The 18,991-nt window shown below is 31.6% G+C and overlaps 1 protein-coding gene across 8 annotated transcripts in view; it reads left to right on the top strand.

The window, feature by feature from the left end:
- Positions 1 to 1,501: 1,501 nt before the first annotated feature.
- LOC124362207 (protein phosphatase 1 regulatory subunit 12A-like) overlaps positions 1,502 to 18,991 on the top strand; it is a 176,899-nt gene continuing 159,409 nt past the window's right edge. For all 8 annotated transcript variants that reach the window (XM_046816564.1, XM_046816573.1, XM_046816555.1 and 5 more), the window contains exon 1: positions 1,502 to 1,793. In XM_046816564.1, coding sequence (XP_046672520.1) covers positions 1,545 to 1,793 — 249 coding nt within the window. In that variant the 5' untranslated portion in view covers positions 1,502 to 1,544. The remainder of the gene's footprint in view (positions 1,794 to 18,991) is intronic.

Raw genomic sequence — 18,991 nt, 5'->3', positions numbered from 1 at the left:
GGATTCGAACCTGCGCTATCTCTAATTCAGACCCAAAGTCTGACCACTCGGCCATCGGCACTCCCAATTGTCTAACTATAGGACTAAATTTATTCACCCAGACCCCTGCAAGACTTTTAAAACAACCCATTATTAAAAACCAGATTGTTCAATATTTTGAAATAAAAATCTCTTTATGCCATGCAATTTGGCTTCTATAACGGAAAATCCATTACTCAAGCAATTGTAGTTTTAGTGTAAATTTATTGTGAGATATTGAAATAGTACAGTGTATCTTTAACAATTTTTAATCTTCAACTTAAGCCTTCTTGAAGGATTAGTTTTTGCGTCGACAGTAACAGAGTTACCTTCTTCTATCGTTGACCCGATAGGTCAAATATATATAGTGAAAAGAGTATAGTATTTATGATTCAGTTAATTTTTGAATTTTTTTTAAACGTGTTACTCTAGCCTACAATGAAGTTAAACTGTAGAGATGTCTTTGAATCTCATGCTGACCTGTATTAAACACACCGATACTGTTTGTACTAAGTTTTATAAGGTTGATTGTCTCATTATAAACTTAAAAATGGAGCCAATAAAGATTTTAAATAAAGGCTTACCATCGCATTTTTACTGTAATTTATTATATGGAATTTTAGCTCGGGACACTCATTGGAGTGAGCAGAATCTTCGCATTAATACTAAGGGCTGTTAGATTGTCTGCGGTCAACCTTAAAGGACATTGTTGAACACTGTTCACTCAACAAGGCACTCTGAAGGAGCGTTGACAATACGTTTTCTCAGGTTTAGTTGACAAAAAAGGGATATGGACAGGTATCAAACAAGAACTGCTGTTCATTCATTAAATAAAAGAAGAGCAATGTTTTGGATATCCCTAAACGTAGAATGAATAAGACACAGGATTTTATTCCATTATAGGAATGTACAGATTCATCTTCAACATAAAGAATCCCGACTTTTGTATTGTGACTCAAAAAGTAAACGCTGACCCTATTTATTCACTACTTGAATGAGAATTATTTTAAGTGAATCCATTCTCACCGTCTTCACAGAGAGGTTTTAATGATATGTATAAGGGCTTACGTTTGTATTTTCCCTTAAAGTGTTGACGCTATTTATCCTCATTGAGGTCCAGGACGAAGAAATCAACTATTACATAGCTAAGTAGTTAGCCTTTCACGTGTATCGTAGTATAGCTTTTACTAATTTACCTTTTCATTAGTATAGCTTTTTATAAAAAATGTACGCTATTATATAGTGTATATTCTTTTAAATAAAGACAATTTGAGTATGAATTTGAGTTTTCAGTTTTGTATTTGTAACTCAATAAATAAAGTTATAAACACAACCGTTGTTAAATAAATGCATAGTTAAATATACAATTAGATTGGTATTTACAAATTTACTTTAGGAAATGATTTGTCAACAAGATAAAGATGGCTGCGAGAAGGACTGCTATGCATTTCTAAAATAGACCGCTCCCCTCCCAAGTTATTAGGCCTAGTTTTCAGCAGTCAAGAAACGTATGGCGTGTTGTAGAAATGTCAATGGAGGCTCGTTCTAGTTCAGCTCTTTTTAAAAGAGCTGAACAATTAAGACGTTGGGAAGAATCGGATACAAATCGTGAATCTACCGTTGTTACTGAAAAGTCCAAAAGGATTAAATTTTCTTCTGACTGTGTGTTTTTAGCAGCGTGTGCAGCTGGAGACAAGGAAGAAGTTTTACGTTTGTTGGATACTGGAGCAGTTATCGACACAGTAAATGTTGATGGATTATCAGCTTTACATCAAGTAAGTGTTCCTTTTCGTTGATGCGATCATACTTATCAACAAAAGTAGGCCGCTTATGCGCTAAACGACTATAAATCGTTTACTATTTATTTTAGGTCAAACGTTTGACAACTAGGACTATCTTCAAGGTTTCACCTGTCAGTGGCTCCATTGAGGATTCAAGAATAAATATTTCATTCTAGGCCCAATGCTATGAACGTTGTTATTAATTATTTCCAACTAAATTCAGTTCAATTAATTTAGCCTTTGTGATGATTTCAGCATCTGATGTTCTCTCTATAGGCCTAGCCTATTTAAAAACTTATTGGAACTGAACTTATCCACCTATATAGTTATATTGAATGAGCTTGTTAGGTTAAGAAATAGTTACTTCTATCTGATTTTGTAGAACATAGGTGTTAGTATTGTTAGAAATTGCATTAAGTGTTGAAGCTTAGTGATAAGGTGTTTTAAATTGAATTAAATTTTTTTAAATTAATTGTTTTGAGCTATACAAATGCTCTAAATGTAACCTTTTTTACATAATATTTTTCAGAATATGTTTTTTCTCATCTTTCTTCGGGTAGACTTTAATAAGTGGCCTACACTCGTTATTCGATTGCTAGTCTCAAATGGTTCGGTTGTGTTTATCTGAAGGATAATTCGATATTACAATTTATTTAACTTATCATATGATTACAACATATTAGTTATAGTAATTTTAATGTAAACAATAAACAACAAGAAGTAACTAATAGGTATATTCTGAGACTTTGAAAATGGGATTTGTTTAAGTAGCTTCAACATGTGGGTTTGGCTCCTGTTAATACATGGGAAGAATCTTTCCTCCATTTTGCATGAAAGCTGTTACTTATGAATATCAAGCTGGTCAAGTTATAAATGTTGTAAAGTTTCATTGATATTTTTGTCTAGGTCATAGTTGGTTTTGTAATGTTATTGTAGAATTTATGTAGGCTATTAGAAAATTGTTAATGTACGACATGCCGTGATCTGGGCTTGGACTTTGCAAGCTCGAGTTAATTTTTTTTCTAAAAGAGCAAGCAGTGCAAAGCGCTGCGCAGCGGGCAAGCATCGCGTGATCTGAGTTTTGAATAGGCAAGCTAGGGTCTTTTAGCTGTGACAAGAATCATCGCACGCCATGTCAGTAACTTCACTAATTATTCCTTGTCCATGTGGGTTTGTTTGTTTACGTCTGGCGGTCAATCGAAGCCGTCCTATAGGTCACGTGATCCGCCCGGCCAATCGGAAACTTTCCTGTTTGTCACGTGACTACTGTCAACTCATCAAAACGACCATGGTCGGCCATTGTTTTTAGTTTGATAGTCGAAAATCTTGTTATTTACGTGTTTTGTATTGCCAACATTGTACTGCCGAAAAACTGGTTTTTATATGTTAGCGATAATCAGAACTATTTTTTTCGGTGAAATTACGTTAACCTGTGTTAGTATGCAAAAAATTACAGCGATTGGAGCGGTAGTCGCTGATCTTAATATTTACCTCAACTTGTTACGGTAATTTATTATAATTCTTATTGTGTACGATTTGTACATACATCGAAGCTGGATAATATATCGAATTGTTCGATAGTAGCAATCGGATAACGAGTGTAGGCCGCTTATTAAAGTCTCGCCCTTTTTTTATTTATAGCATGTAGTATTTTCAATATTGGAAGAATAATCTTTTAGGATATTTGATAAAGAAATAAAAGGCATTAGGCTATTAATTGGGTAGGGTACGATAAGTAGGCCCGGTTTTTTATATCGAAGAATGTAATCATCGATAACCTAATATTTGCATCTCAAATCCTAGACTATCAATTGATATAAAAGTATCTATAGTCCTCAGCGGACCCGGTTTTTTATATCGAAGAATGTAACCATCGATACCTAATATTCGCATCTCAAATCCTAGACTATCAATTGATGTAAAAGCATCTAAGTTATAGTCCTCAATAACAATCATATGTTTTAAATTAAAATATGAATTTAATATTTACAGTGATCAAACAAATTATTATAAACAAAATTAGGAAAACTGGAGAAGAGATATTTGCTCCTCTCACAGTTAAAGTTGTTTCTTTCCCACAAATTTCAAATAATTGGTTTTTCAGTAAGAGTCCAACATGTTGAAGCCACAAAAAACACGTCTTATCATCTATGACAGCAATGTCGTGTAAACTTAGGCCTAGTTTTATAAAATTTACTGCCATTTTTAATAATCAGATGTTACTTATGTAAAATTGAAATATTACGTTACGTGTATTATTTGAAAGTGTTTACAGCTGTTGATATAGATTGTTTAAGTTAATTGTTCAAAATAATTTATTAATATCGATTGATTATTATATTGATGGTTATGATTAAGTAATATCTTTTGCCAATTTCGATATAAAAAACCGGGTCCGCTTATCGTACCCTACCCAATTAAAATATGAATTTAATATTTACAGTGATCAAACAAATGATTATAACCAAAATTAGGAAAACTGAAGACAACCATGTTTGCTCAGCTCTCACAGTTAAAGTTGTTTCTTTCCCACAAATTTCAAATAATTGGTTTTTCAGTAAGAGTCCAACATGTTGAAGCCACGAAAAACATGTCTTATCATCTTTCAAAGCAATGCTGTGTAGTTTTCTAAAATTGACTGCCATTTTTAATAATCAAATGTTACTTATGTAAAATTGAAATATTACATTACATGTATTATTTGAAAGTGTTTACAGCTGTTGATGTAGATTAAGTTAATTCATTGTTCATAATAATTAATCAGTATTGATTGATTATAACGATAGTTATAATTAAGTAATATCGTTTGCCAATTTCGATATAAAAACCGGGTCTGCCTATCGTGCCCTACCCAATACTTTACAAGAGGCTATTGAATTTGATTTTAAATTATGGTTGTTATAAAACGTAAGAAAGATTTTGCTAGGGTGGAGTTTGCAGACCCGGTTTTTATATCAAGTAGCCTCCATGACAATTGAATGAGGGTACCAATTTATCAGTTCGAAATACTTAAACTATCAATGACAAAAAATTCTAATTATATCAAAGGAGGAGCTATTGGGGAGACTTTAATAAGCGGCCTGCATTCGTTATTCGATTGTTATTATCAAACTATTCATATATTATCCAAATTCATTATTATATATTAACTGTACATAACAAGGATTATAATACATTAACAACAAAAGTAATACATTACAATATTTTATAACAAATTTAACAATAACTTTGCAAAATAACAAATCCAACTATGGCCTAGACCAAAACATCAGAAAAATGTTACATTATTTATAGAGTGTGCGGATAGCAGTGAGAAACCACTTTTGTGAAGGCATTAGCCAAATCCACATGTATATCTAGAAATTTATCACATAATTTCCTCAAATTCATCGTCATTTTTAATTCTCAACAAATTGGTTACTTCTTGCTGTTTATTATTTACACGACCAATGACTGTAACCAATAAGTAGGAGTCATATGTTTTGTTAAATAAATTGTAATATTGAATTATTCATTCAGATAAAAACAATCAAACCATTTGATAAAAGCGACCAAATAAACAGTCTAGACCGATTATTAACCCTTTCAGTGCCAACGTCCGACTAGAAGGACGTCGACGAAATGTGCAAGAAGAGCCAGCGTCCAAGTACACAGACGTGTAGAAAAAATTCTAAAAAATACTAAACGTGGTTTAACGGACGTAATTTTGTTATACAGGGTGATTCATGAAGTTCTCCCCCCACTTCTACAGCACATTGTACTAGTAAAAATAATGAAAAAATGTTATATAAACATAGGTCCGAAAACGCTTCGTTAGCGAGTTACAGCTAGCGAAAGATTTCGCCTGAATTCCTGGGTAAAGAGTAAAATAAAGCCATACTGAACTTTTGGAAAGGTTAATTAAGTAAGAAATATCGTGGATTCTTATGTATTTTTACCTGATAAAGCTAATAAAATAGGTTTCAGAACTGTACCTGTAGTAGTTTTTGAGGGATTCAGGGTTAAATGCAAAAAATTGGGGCACGAAACAATGTTTTTTTAAGTTTGATGTACAATAACTTTGTTAAATTGGTAATAAATACATAAAATCAACAAACATTAATTGTAGAGAATTTAATTCTGAGAAAATTGATGTAATCAAAGTCTAAAATAAAACAGAAATAAGTACCAAAAAATCGATTTTATTCAGTATAATACATTACTATCTGTAAAGAAATACCGTACGGTATTTAGTTAAAATAAAACAAAAACAAAATGTTTGTTCCTTAATGATGAGATAAATTGAGAAAACAAGATTAACTGTTAAATAAATTTGTTTGTAAATAAAAATATCACGTTTTATTACGTTATATTTTTTTTTTTAATAAAAATTTACATGAAATGTTCGAAAATAAATGAAGCAAACATTTTCCCATTATTGTTTACTAATCATCGAAATGCAGTTTTTTGTTTTATTAATTTCTAAGTTGGTAACGCACGAATAACAGCTGATCAACAATGGTATTCTGTACTGTTACGTTAGAACTGTGTATTAGTGGTGTTTTGCAAGCTACAGCAGGAGATCGGGTTCTGTGAATCGTGTTATTAAATGCAATTTTTCTTTGAGTTATAATTCGATTGTTTATTCAGCGAAAAAATGCCTTACTTATTTACATACGGAATACGCTGATATGGTTTTTATTTTGGGTTACTGTAATGGTAATGCTAGAGCTGCTGTAGAAGATTATGCACTACGTTACCCTAATAGGAGGATTCCAGATACCAAAACAATTTCAGGAACTTTTCGTACTCTTCGGGAAACAGGATCACTACCAAGTACTAGAACCAATTATGAACGAGCTGTCCAACTTGATGATGATATTGTTATTAATGCTGTTCATCGCAGTCCAGGTGTAAATACACGACGTATTTGTAGGCGGATAGGAGTTTCGCAGTCAACGGTGTGGAGGTCACTTAATCGAAACAAATTTTATCCGTTTCATAAACAAAAGGTTCAACATCTACAGCTAGGGGATGGTCCGCTTCGCTTGGAGTTTTGCAACTTTTTGAATATTAATAATCAACTCTACAAGCGTATTTTGTTTATGGATGAGGCACAATTCACTCGGGATGGTGTCAATAACTTGCACAATGAACACTCATGGGCAGAAGAAAATCCACATGAGGTAGTGGAACAGAACTTTCAACACCGATTTAACGTCAATGTCTGGTGTGGCCTTTTGCACAATCGGCTGATTGGACCTTTCATATTACCTGGACGCCTAAATGCTGAGTTCTATTTGCATTTCCTTCAAGAAGAGTTGCCGCAGCTGTTATAGAATGTTCCTTTACATCTCGGACAAAATTTGTACTTCCAGCATGACGGAGCACCTCCCCACTTTTCACGTGCCGTTTCTGCTTACTTAAATCATCAATTTCCTGGACACTGGATTGGTCGTGGAGGGCCTCACCCTTGGCCACCAAGATCACCAGATCTATCTCCATTGGATTATTGCATCTGGGGATGGATGAAAGACATTGTATACAAGACAAAAGTGAATTGCCCGTATTATGGATTCGGCTGTGCAGAAATGAAATGAAATGAAATGAAATGAAAAATGCCAGATACAGGGAAGTCCTGAAAAATTAAGAAACGCAACAAAAGCAATACACAAACGTGCTGCAAAATGTATTGATAATGATGGCCTCATTTTCGAACATCTATTATAAAAAGGTGCGTACGGTTGGCCCAACCTGATTAATTTTGCTTAAAACTAGTAATGTATTATACTGAATAAAATCGATTTTTTGGTACTTATTTCTGTTTTATTTTAGACTTTGATTATATCAATTTTCTCAGAATTAAATTCTCTACAATTAATGTTTGTTAATTTTATGTATTTATTACCAATTTAACAAAGTTATTGTACATCAAACTTAAAAAAACATTGTTTCGTGCCCCAATTTTTTGCATTTAACCCTGAATCCCTCAAAAACTACTACAGGTACAGTTCTGAAACCTATTTTATTAGCTTTATCAGGTAAAAATACATAAGAATCCACGATATTTCTTACTTAATTAACCTTTCCAAAAGTTCAGTATGGCTTTATTTTACTCTTTACCCAGGAATTCAGGCGAAATCTTTCGCTAGCTGTAACTCGCTAACGAAGCGTTTTCAGACCTATGTTTATATAACATTTTTTCATTATTTTTACTAGTACAATGTGCTGTAGAAGTGGGGGGAGAACTTCATGAATCACCCTGTATATATATATTTATAAAGGACCAACCCTTACTAAAAACAATTGGTAAAAAGTATTTTTATCATATTAGAGTTATATATAGGAAACAGTAATATTGGAAGATGAGAGTGATTGTTCTGTGAGTAGTTTGAGTGAAAGTGATGAGTCTTCTAGTGTAGGTTTTGACAATACAGATAGCGATCCGGATTACGATCCTAATTTGCCCTCAACATAGGTCTAGACTAAATCACTTGTCCTTTAGACCTTTACAAAATGATTGTTCATCATCTGATGATGATGCCCCAGACGTAGAACTTGGGTTTGAAACACGACCTAGGCCTAACCTACAAACAAGGCCTAGAGGTCGGCCAAGTAATGTAGGCCTACAGGAATCATTTGAACTGCTCAGGAATCAGCTCTTCTGATTCTGAGGATGGTACTGGATGGGATGAAGTGGCAGTAGATGGTAATATTAGCTTTTGCCACCAATTTTCATTTCAAGAACTTTTGGGTCCAAAACATGCTCCACCACGTAACTCTTCTTCATCATCATATTTCAGTCTTTTTTTTACTAGAGCTCTTCTAGAAATCTTTGTAAAATAGACCAACAAGTATGCCACAGATTTTATAAATAATAGCAATCCAATGAAATCTCACAGCCGCTCAAAATCCTGGAAACCTGTTACAATGTTAGAGATGCAGGCCTTTTAGCAGTTCTTCTGAACATGGGAATAAAAAAGCAACCTACAATCTACAGTTACTGGTGGACTGGTTCTAGTCAATATATTTCTTCGTTCTCAAGAATGTTCACTAGGAATAGATTTCAAGGTATTTTAAGATTTGTTCACATGGTCAACACAGGCCCTCTTGCGAAACCAGGTGAGTTAAATTATGATGGTTGTGCCCGATTTCAGCCACTAATTGACCATGTAAATAGGGTTTTCAAATTTAATTTTTCCCCCGGTCAAAATCTTGCCATAGATGAAAGTATCGTTAGTTCCAAATCACACAGTCAGTTGAGACAATACTTACCGAAGAAGAGACACTGTTGGGGAATCAAACTGTGGATGCTGTGTGACTCAGTCACGCATTACTGCATCAATTTCTTTGTGTACAAAGGTGCATTTGGGAGTGACAAAGATGAAATAAAAGAAAATGGACTGGGATATTTTGTTGTCACAAAGCTGTTAGATATGGCTGGACTACTGAATAAAGGCTACCACATTTGTGTTTTATGTATAAATACACTTCTTTCATAAAGTGCAATACAATTTTTAGTGAAATGAGCGAAAATCAAGATTCGCAATATTTCTAAAACCGATTCTAAAAACTTTATTTTTGAAGATACCAGTTTAAATTTTTGTATATATGTTTAAAATTATGTGGAAGTTCAAAAAATAACACTTACAGAGTGAGGAATTTTTCACATATTATATTTTTACACAAAACTGAACATCATCAAAAAGTAAGTTTATGTAAGTATTTTTTCCTTATTTTATTTTTTTGTTATACATATTTAGTAAAGTTTATTATATGTGTTTATATTTACAGTGATTATTTGTGATCAAAACAAAACAAAAAGTAACCATTTTAATCAATAAATAATGAATCTATGATCTTTTTTGTGAACTGCTAAAAAAAGCCAATTATTGCTTGGCACTTCTTGCATCTACACATGGAGCTATACCTGGCATTTCTTGCTCATACTCTAGGGATAATGTCTGGCACTGAAAGGGTTAAAGAGCTCTTCTTATTGGAAAAACAAATTATTGTATATTATTTTCTTTAAAAGAAAACACATAATTGTCTCATAATTTTAATTTTCTGCGCAATTTGGATCTTAAAAGGCCTAGTAAAAGAAAATTAAAATTATTGGACAGTTGTGTGTTTTATTTTAAAGAACATAATTCTAATTATAGTTAATAACAATTCATTATTGCCAGATCCTGTAATGTATTAAATAACAATATTGTTCCAAATGTATTCTATCATAGTAAAATCATGTGTATATTATTTGAGATAATAATGGCCACTAGTACAATGGCAATGCAAAAAGCAACAAAATCTTACACGGTTTTGTTTGTTTAATTTTTTAAACACACATACCCTAGATAGTTTATTATTCATGATAAAATTATTACTTATATATATATATATATATATATATATATATATATATATATATATATATATATATATATATATATTAAAACATCTTAACTGTACTGTAATTTGAAATAAATGTACCTATGAAATAATTCGGTTCAACATTTTAGTTTTTGGTCGTTTGATAATCATGTATATCTATAGTTCGATTGTTGTGGTGGCTGCTTTTACTGCTACCCATCATTGTTTGATGGATGTTAAACTTTCTTTATTTGTTATGGAAATCTCATTGTAGAGCATAGTACGATAAGCGGACCCGGTTTTTATCTCGCTTATTACAATCATCAATAATTTATATAACGAATAACAGAACTATCAATCGATATCAATGTATCTAAAATACTAAATTAATGTCACATGTTTAAAATTAATAGAACCATTAGTTTGAACCATTAATCATATGATAAAATTAAAACAGGTGACAGTAAAAATGTAATTTAAATAATAAGAAAATGTAAAAACAGAGAAAATAAATACCTGTCAAATGACTTTTGTTTACATTATAAGTGACAGATACGGCCAAGTACAAAATAATTGAATCGTCAAAAGTTAGGGCTCTGTGGTGTAATGGTAGCATATTCACCCGGCTAGTGAAAGATCTGGGTTCGAGTCCCGGCAGAGCAAGTACTTTTTGTGATTCAATGTTTATTGAAATTATATATATTTAAATATGATAACGGTATATTATGCCAGCATGCAGATGTGAAACTATTAATAACAAGTTATTGATAGTAGATCCAATTGGACAATAACAATATACTATTCTAATATCAGCAAAAACAAAATTATTAACAAGGTTAGACTTCAAACAACAACATATATGTGTGTATAAGAGGAAAACGCAAAGATAAAACTCTAAAAAAAATATATATATAAATTAAATAATAAATAATAACCTCTAACAACAACAATATAAATGTAAACTTGCATGGTAACCAAAATATCACCATAGACAACAGCCCCAGGCTTAAGTAACTATTAATTCCATTGTAGGAACGGAACTAAATGCAAACAATATAACACTATTATAAATATAACAATAATAAAAACAGTTTGCACAAGGTAGATGCCGTGCAGAGTTACAAGAACAACAAAGATTGCCATAATAAGTTACTAATAGTATAATGACAACACTGCAACATTCTTCTTAGACTTCCATGGATGAGCCAAAGAAATGAATAGCAGAACATAATTCATTTCCAGTTTCATTAGCCTTGAAATGATGCTGAAGTACTGGTAGTTTGTCCGAAAGTGGCGTCTGGCAAACAATTGACAATGTCGAGCATTACAAGGAACGTGAATTTGGTGGAGAACCTCTGGGCAGTCAATTAGGCAGTTTAAAAACTTGAACAGAAATATTGTGTCCAATAGTTCTTCGGCTAGCGAGGCTAGGAAGCCGCAACAGAAGCCACATCGCCTGTAGGTCAACATCTATATATTGGTATCCCAGCCTTACACCGACCATTCTGCAGAACCGCCACTGTAGTTCATCAAAAGAGGCGATAGAAGTCCAAAATGGGTTGCACAAGGGACACATAGAGTCCTGAATGAGAACAAGGAGAAGCCCTGGTGAAAAGTCCGACTAATTAGTCCAAGTGTTCTCGTTAGGTCTAATTTTAGACCTAATTTTTGTAATTAGTGTTAAGCTGCAGTACAAGTTAAATCATTTGTTTTTTATTTGAGTAGTGGCCGCAATTACAATAGCGATGTACATCTTAGCCTATTTGTGTCACAAGCTGTCAGACTGGTTTATCCTTCAAAATAGTAAAAAGTAACTAAATGTTAAACTGCTATGTTTGTTACATTTTATAAATACATATAAACTACATAGTTTTATTATTCACCATTAAATAATTACTTAAACAGCTGTATTAACTGTAATTTACAATACATATAACATAATTCGATTTAAAGTTTTGGTTTTTGATAGATAATCATGAATATCGATGATTCAATTGTGGTGTTAGCCGCTCATTATACTCCACCCAGTTGTTAGGCTATACAGGATGTACCAAAAATCAGTGGTCACCCCTGTCATTTCTACATGGTTTGATTATTTGAAATAAAATGTGGGGATCTTTTTAGTTTAATTAGACCTAGACTGCAGTAAAAGGAACAAACACCTCAATCAAACCATTGGTATCCATGATTATCCAAACTACCGAAACAATGTCAAAACAAATTACAGTATATTTCAGTTGTTTTTATATCTAAAAATGTAATAATTTTTAATGATGGATAAAAACTGTGTAGGCTACAAGTATTTATAAAATGTAACAGACAAAACAGTGTAACATTTAGTTACTTTTTACTATTTTGAAGGATAAACATGTCTAACAGTTTGTGACACAAATAAAATATGTAGCCTACATAGCCATTATTTGAGTGGCATCTCTTAAATACCATACAGATGATTTCACTTTATTTGAATTAATATGGAACAATATTTTTATTAAATACATTAAAAAGAATTGACTGTAATCCAAATACTATTGTATCAATAGTTTGGTATTTTTAATCGATAATTAGGTACTCTTGATTTCATTGTGGTTGTGGCCACTTATTATATGGCAGCCTAACAACTAATTATGTAAATTTGGTATAACATTACAAAAACTTGAGTAGACTTTAATAAGCAACCTATAGCACTACTTGGAACAACCTCATTATTTCTGTTTTAGCTGCATATAGTACATGTAGTTGTTCTCTATAGTGTAATGTAAAACAATACATTAGTGATAGAATACTTATAAATAATATGATGGTAATTCTGAGAAATTAGGTACTTGGTCAACTTAATTTCTTTTATATTTCTGTATGTAATCTTACATTAAACATTTACATTTTGCTTTCTTAACAGAAGATTCTTCTATTAAACGTTCCTAGATCTAAACTCTTTGCCATTAGCTTTAATGTTCAAAATTTTCAGAGAACTCAATTTTTCTTCTTTGAGAGTAAAACATAGATATGAAGAATTTCTCTTTAGCGGAAAATTATCTTTGTACGGAGCAGTGGTAACCTTGGTATACAAAAATACATTCTCAGAGCTATATCTGCGTTAGGAAACATATTCTGCGAGTTATCTTTTCTTAGGAACTTGCTCATAGAAAGAGGTGTGCATGTCATAGTTCTGCATTTGATTAACTTTGAAAGATGCACATTCTTACTTCCAAATATTGACTCCATATCAGTTTCGTAAAGGTTTTGTAGTTTTGTTGTATATTCTACAATGACTGGTGGTCATTTGTTTGAAAGGTCATGGAAGACTGAAAATCTATTATCGAATATGGTTTCATTTCATTTTAGTTGTTAACTAAATAAATTAGTTGTCTGTAAATAATAACGTAATAACGTTACCTTCTGTTTATGTGTGTCAGACATATCACAGAGAGAGCCATTATATTCATCAGGAGAATCATAGAGTCAGTTTCTCAGAATCTCAATGGACGTATCAAACTGCTAAAACATCAGTTCAAATCTCCAACATAAATGCAGTTTCAAGTATGTACATTCCAATAACAATAACAGAAGATAAATCTTTTACAAGAGGTTTTATTCACAAGGGTTAAACTGATCAAACATATACAGAACTTCGAACTTGATTATAATATCCCAGTTTTCATAAAAGCCATAAGCAACTTCATTTGTATACCAAATTTTGTTAGATAAACCCTTTAAAATGTTACTCTTATGTACCTAGTGCTGCATTAATTCCTTCTATGTTTTGATGAACCAATAAACAAATCATATATATATATATATATATATATATATATATATATATATATATATAGAGTTGTACTAATGTATGTAATAAAAACAATAGTTTTTAAATCATTCTTTTTAGATTGTGAAATTTGGGATTGACAACACATAGGTAGTTCGGTTTTTGATATTTTTTCAAAAGTAACACCTTTTTTCAAAACTTATTTTAGTCCACACACTCAATGTTATTGAAATTCATTTTCACATGAATAAATGCCTGGATCACTTGCAGTTACTTTTTAGTTAAGATATTTGGAAATTTTCAAATCCGTTGTATTTATAAAAAGTATATGCTGCCTTTTAAAAATAAAAAAAGTTAGCATCGTCCATCATGTTAACTACAAACGGGTTGTTTACCTTTACCCCTTCTATTATAGTTTTAAGTCCTCTGGAACACAACACTTGGTAAGTCGCTTTTGCTTCCGAGTAAGTGCCAAATCCCAATCACAATTTAGGAAAGAATGTCCACCAATTAAATACTTATGATTTATTTCTTCGTACAGTCCAGTAGAAGTCAAGTATATGCTTAGAAATAATATTTTATTCTTATTTGGCCTGCACAGATATCGCTCTATGCTGTTAACTTGTTAGTACACTCAATGTCTTTAAGGGCTCAGAAAATACAAATTGCTACCTCATTTCCTCCCTGCCACATATACCTTCATATCATAGGTTCATCATACTAACATAATTTTGAAAGTGAGTACATAGGTTGTAACATGACAGTTATCTCAAATAATAGATGTTTGTATGAGTCAAGGTTGGTAATTGTAAAACCTATTCCAAATCAAGTCTCACTAGAGCTATTAATTTTTTGTTTCATCTCTTTCGTAGCCTTCTCAGTTTTCAAGTGGTGAAGCTTTAAGTTTATTTTGAAACTCTGTTTTAGCCACACCTGATGATGTTGCAATTTGGCATGCTAACAGGTCACAAGTTTGACAGGTGTCAGAAAAGACAACTGAATTTATGTGGGCACAAACAAGAGCCTCATCATATCTGGTAAATTTTCTTTAGGTTTTCTTACTGCCTCTTTTTCAGTGTAAACTAGATTCGGTGTCTGTTTCAGTTTGACAAGTCAATGTCACCTTTTGGCTGACAATGCAAAAATATTGCAGAAAGTACTCTTACAAAACTGAACAATTTCACCTTCTCCATTAGGAATAGCATAAAGAACAGTGGCTTGACGCCTACTTTCAGAATTTTCTACATTATTACGGCCATGCTATGCCTAGCAACGTGCTTTACCTGAATTAGGCCAAAAAGATAGTGCTGTGGTCAGCTTCATAAACCTCATTAAAATGTAATAACTTTTGTACATATAGAATACTTTTACAATGGTAGCTGCACTTACACATAGTATCCTGGTTTGGTGCTGATTTGTCTTTGACTAAAATATTCCGGGCTGTAACATATGCCTTCGTCGCATTTCTCAGTTTTTAAATTTCTGAAACCCTTCCTTCTCCTTTCTTCCTGCATTTTGGAACTATTCTATTATCAGCCATAGTTATTTACTGAAATTAATAATACTTCACTCACAAAACTGAATCACAACATGGAACATAACCTAGAAACTCACACGTGAAACTTGATTCAGCAACGGCTGTTATTTTACAGATGTGCGAGGAGTTAGATCCCAATTTACGTTAGTCTGCCAGGTTCATACAACTAGCGCATTCTGTACTCACTCATAGAAATTATTTTTGTGGTTCTTAGATCCTTTTTTTTTACATTATCTCCTACATAGATCCCGTTTTCGGTCAAAACTAAAAACACATAAAATTGCACTTAGATCTCTTTTTACTTCAACTCTTAAATTGTTCTCCCCCTCATCCATTTTCATTTAAAGGACAAATAGCTGCCTTATGGGATGTTGTAAGTTATTTTTTGCTTAACTGTATTGTAATAACTTTATCCATCAAGTTCTTCAATTTTGGTAAAAATTTGAAACGAACTTATATGTTGGTTAATTCAGGGCCATAGTTAAATTCAACGGCCTAACTTCAACGGTTATTATTAAGAATTATTGGAATTGCTCAATCTAGTTAACGCTACATTTTTAACATGTAGAATGTATGAGATCGTTTGACTGTTTATTTGAGACATTAATTTACATTAAAGACTTTAAAAGTCTTGATGTTCTTTAGGAAAACAATGTTATTCAGGCTTGTGGCACGACAACTAACATAGTCAATGAGTACCTTGAGCCCTTAACTGTGGGAATGTATTTACCATCATCGCACACCCACACACTACACACTATCTCTCGCTCTCGCTTGATAACATGAAAATGAAATGTGCCAAATTTAGTAAGGTTTCAATATTATGAACTTTTTAAATGTTTGAAATTTGATCATCTTTCAATTGAGTCAGAAGGGATCATCTTTCAATTGAAGTCCTGTAACTGTTATGAGTATTGTCATATAATTTTGGTATATAATACATAATTATATAGTAAGGTAGAACTAATTTATATTTAAACTTAATGTTTAAAAATCTGAAAAAGTTAAAACAATTCAGTAAATGCAAATATATGAATCTCCTTAGAGGTTTACTTGTTTTGAGTTGTGGTTAAGTTAGATGGGCTTATTTTATTCTTATTGTCTTATAAAATGCTTTTTCAAGTGCTGGCTTATTTTATTCTTATTGTCTTATAAAATGTTTTTTCAAGTGCTGGCTTATTTTATTCTTATTGTCTTATAAAATGTTTTTTCAAGTGCTGGCTTATTTTATTCTTATTGTCTTATAAAATGTTTTTTCAAGTGCTGGCTTATTTTATTCCTATTGTCTTATAAAATGTTTTTTCAAGTGCTGGTATTGTGTGTCAGTTCAAATTACATGTCTGCCATAAAAATATTTTTCTAAGATTATTTATATTGGAGTGTTTATATAAGTTATTTCTAGAGGAACAACACAAACCTCTTCAGATGATTTGGTAGTTCAGTAAAATCCTTTAAAAAAATTCCACAATGGTTTGAAGTAACAAGTTGAAATTTTGTAAAACTTACATTAACACACTATTGTATTAACAGAAGAGTCCTCATTTGTATTGATATTTCAGCAGTTCTGAAGCCAGTTTAATTTTAATGACTAGTAAAATAGCCATTTCAAGCCTTCAAACAGTATTGGAGTTATTAATTATATTTTATAAAATCAAAACACACAGCCCTACAGAAAAATAAATGGAGTATGACATTAAGTTTAAAACATTCCTTTATTCATTTTGAACAAGTTTGCGTGGTTTATGGGGTATCCTATGTATATTTAATTACCCATAATTACCCCCAGGTCCACCAAAACTATTTACGGCCCTAGGTACCTATATATAATTTGAGAATTGTTTGAAAGTTCTATATATATATAGAACTTTCAAACAATTCTCGGACAAAACAATCACTACAAAGCATATATATATGTATATATGATTGTTTTGTCCGAGAATTGTTTGGAAGTTCTATTAGATTTTTGATGCGCTTTAACATTTGTGATAAATAAAAACTGAAAGTTCAGTAGAAATAAATTAAATTTTATATACAAATAAAACAATTATTATATAATTTATTTATTTTTATTATTAAGTAATCGAGAACTGTAAAACATGTCATCATATCGTGGTTTATTTGGACAAAAAATCAAATATTGTTGAGATGTATTTGTTTGGTCAGAAATTGAAAATTAAATATGTTTAAATCATCTATTTTCCAAACATCTAAATAAGCAAATATTGGCATTTTTTCATTTTGTAATTTTGAATAAATATTTATTTTTTTGTTATAAAAAAAGGTTTAATTTTTTAAGGACAAATTTAAGATGTGTTTGGGTAAAATCTAAAACAACTCTTTTTCTTTCAAAATCCATGTTATACATCCATCATTTCTTTAGAAATATGTACATAGACTATGAAAAACCATAGTAAAACTTACAAACGTTTATTTCAGATTTAAAACCATAAATGAATACATTGAGAATGCTCTGGTAGATAGAATAAGTTTTTGATTCCCTCAAAAAATCTATTTTACATAGTCCTAATTGCTTAACAGGCAACTTTACCAGTACAAAAATTATAACTGAATGCGAAGAATGACACCGGTATAGGAGAAAGACTGATGATGATTCCCCTTTAACTGATGGTTGTCTGGTTAGCAAGTGGAGTAAGACTGCTATTGCTGTTGGAGTTCTGATTAGTATTTATTGTCTGTTGATGGTTAAAATCGCTAGAGATCTGTTCTTTACAAAAAAATATCATTGGTCCATAAAGTGCTAAGATTATACCAATAATATAATTTTAATGATCTAAATCATTAAATTATATATATATATATATATATATATATATATATACTAGTAATATATATGACGCGCATCAACGAGAGTCCGCTGCTTATATTCGCGGACGACAGCTGATCGACATTATATACCGATAGTAGATAGATAACCTAATAACAAAGTATCCTAATTCAGTAAACCATATTTTGTTCCATATATATATATATATAGTATATATATGGAACAAAATATATATATATATATACACATAGTATACTAGTTATATATATGACGCGCATCACCGAGAGTCCGCTGCCTATATTCGCGGACGACAGCTATACCGATCGCTTAAACATATTGTCCTACGTTGTGTGTAAAAAAGCTTAGATGGATTACCAAATTATCATATTATAATTATTTTAACAATTATATTTAGCTTTCAGTTCTTCATTTGTCTTAATTTTACCAATAAAAATTGTGGTTATTTTTATATAAGGATTAAATTGCTATGTATTAAAATTTCTTGGGCTGAACACTGTGCACACACAGTAAGATAAAAGTATTGTTATAAAATGGGTATCTTCTATCTATGCATACATTTCCCAATTTAATTAGTTTTGCACATTATTTTTGTAATTGTTGTCAAAAAGTCACTGTGAGTCACCAAAAGTCACTGCTCAACTGTAGACACCATGTCTTGTAAACGTCACATTTTTATATTACATTTGAGTATTAAGAAGATGCAAGACATTTTGTATACCTTCTAGAACTTTCGG

Source organism: Homalodisca vitripennis, chromosome 1 (assembly GCF_021130785.1).
Source record: "Homalodisca vitripennis isolate AUS2020 chromosome 1, UT_GWSS_2.1, whole genome shotgun sequence".
Classification (NCBI taxonomy): domain Eukaryota; kingdom Metazoa; phylum Arthropoda; class Insecta; order Hemiptera; family Cicadellidae; genus Homalodisca; species Homalodisca vitripennis.
This window is presented reverse-complemented; position numbering and strand designations above follow the sequence as displayed.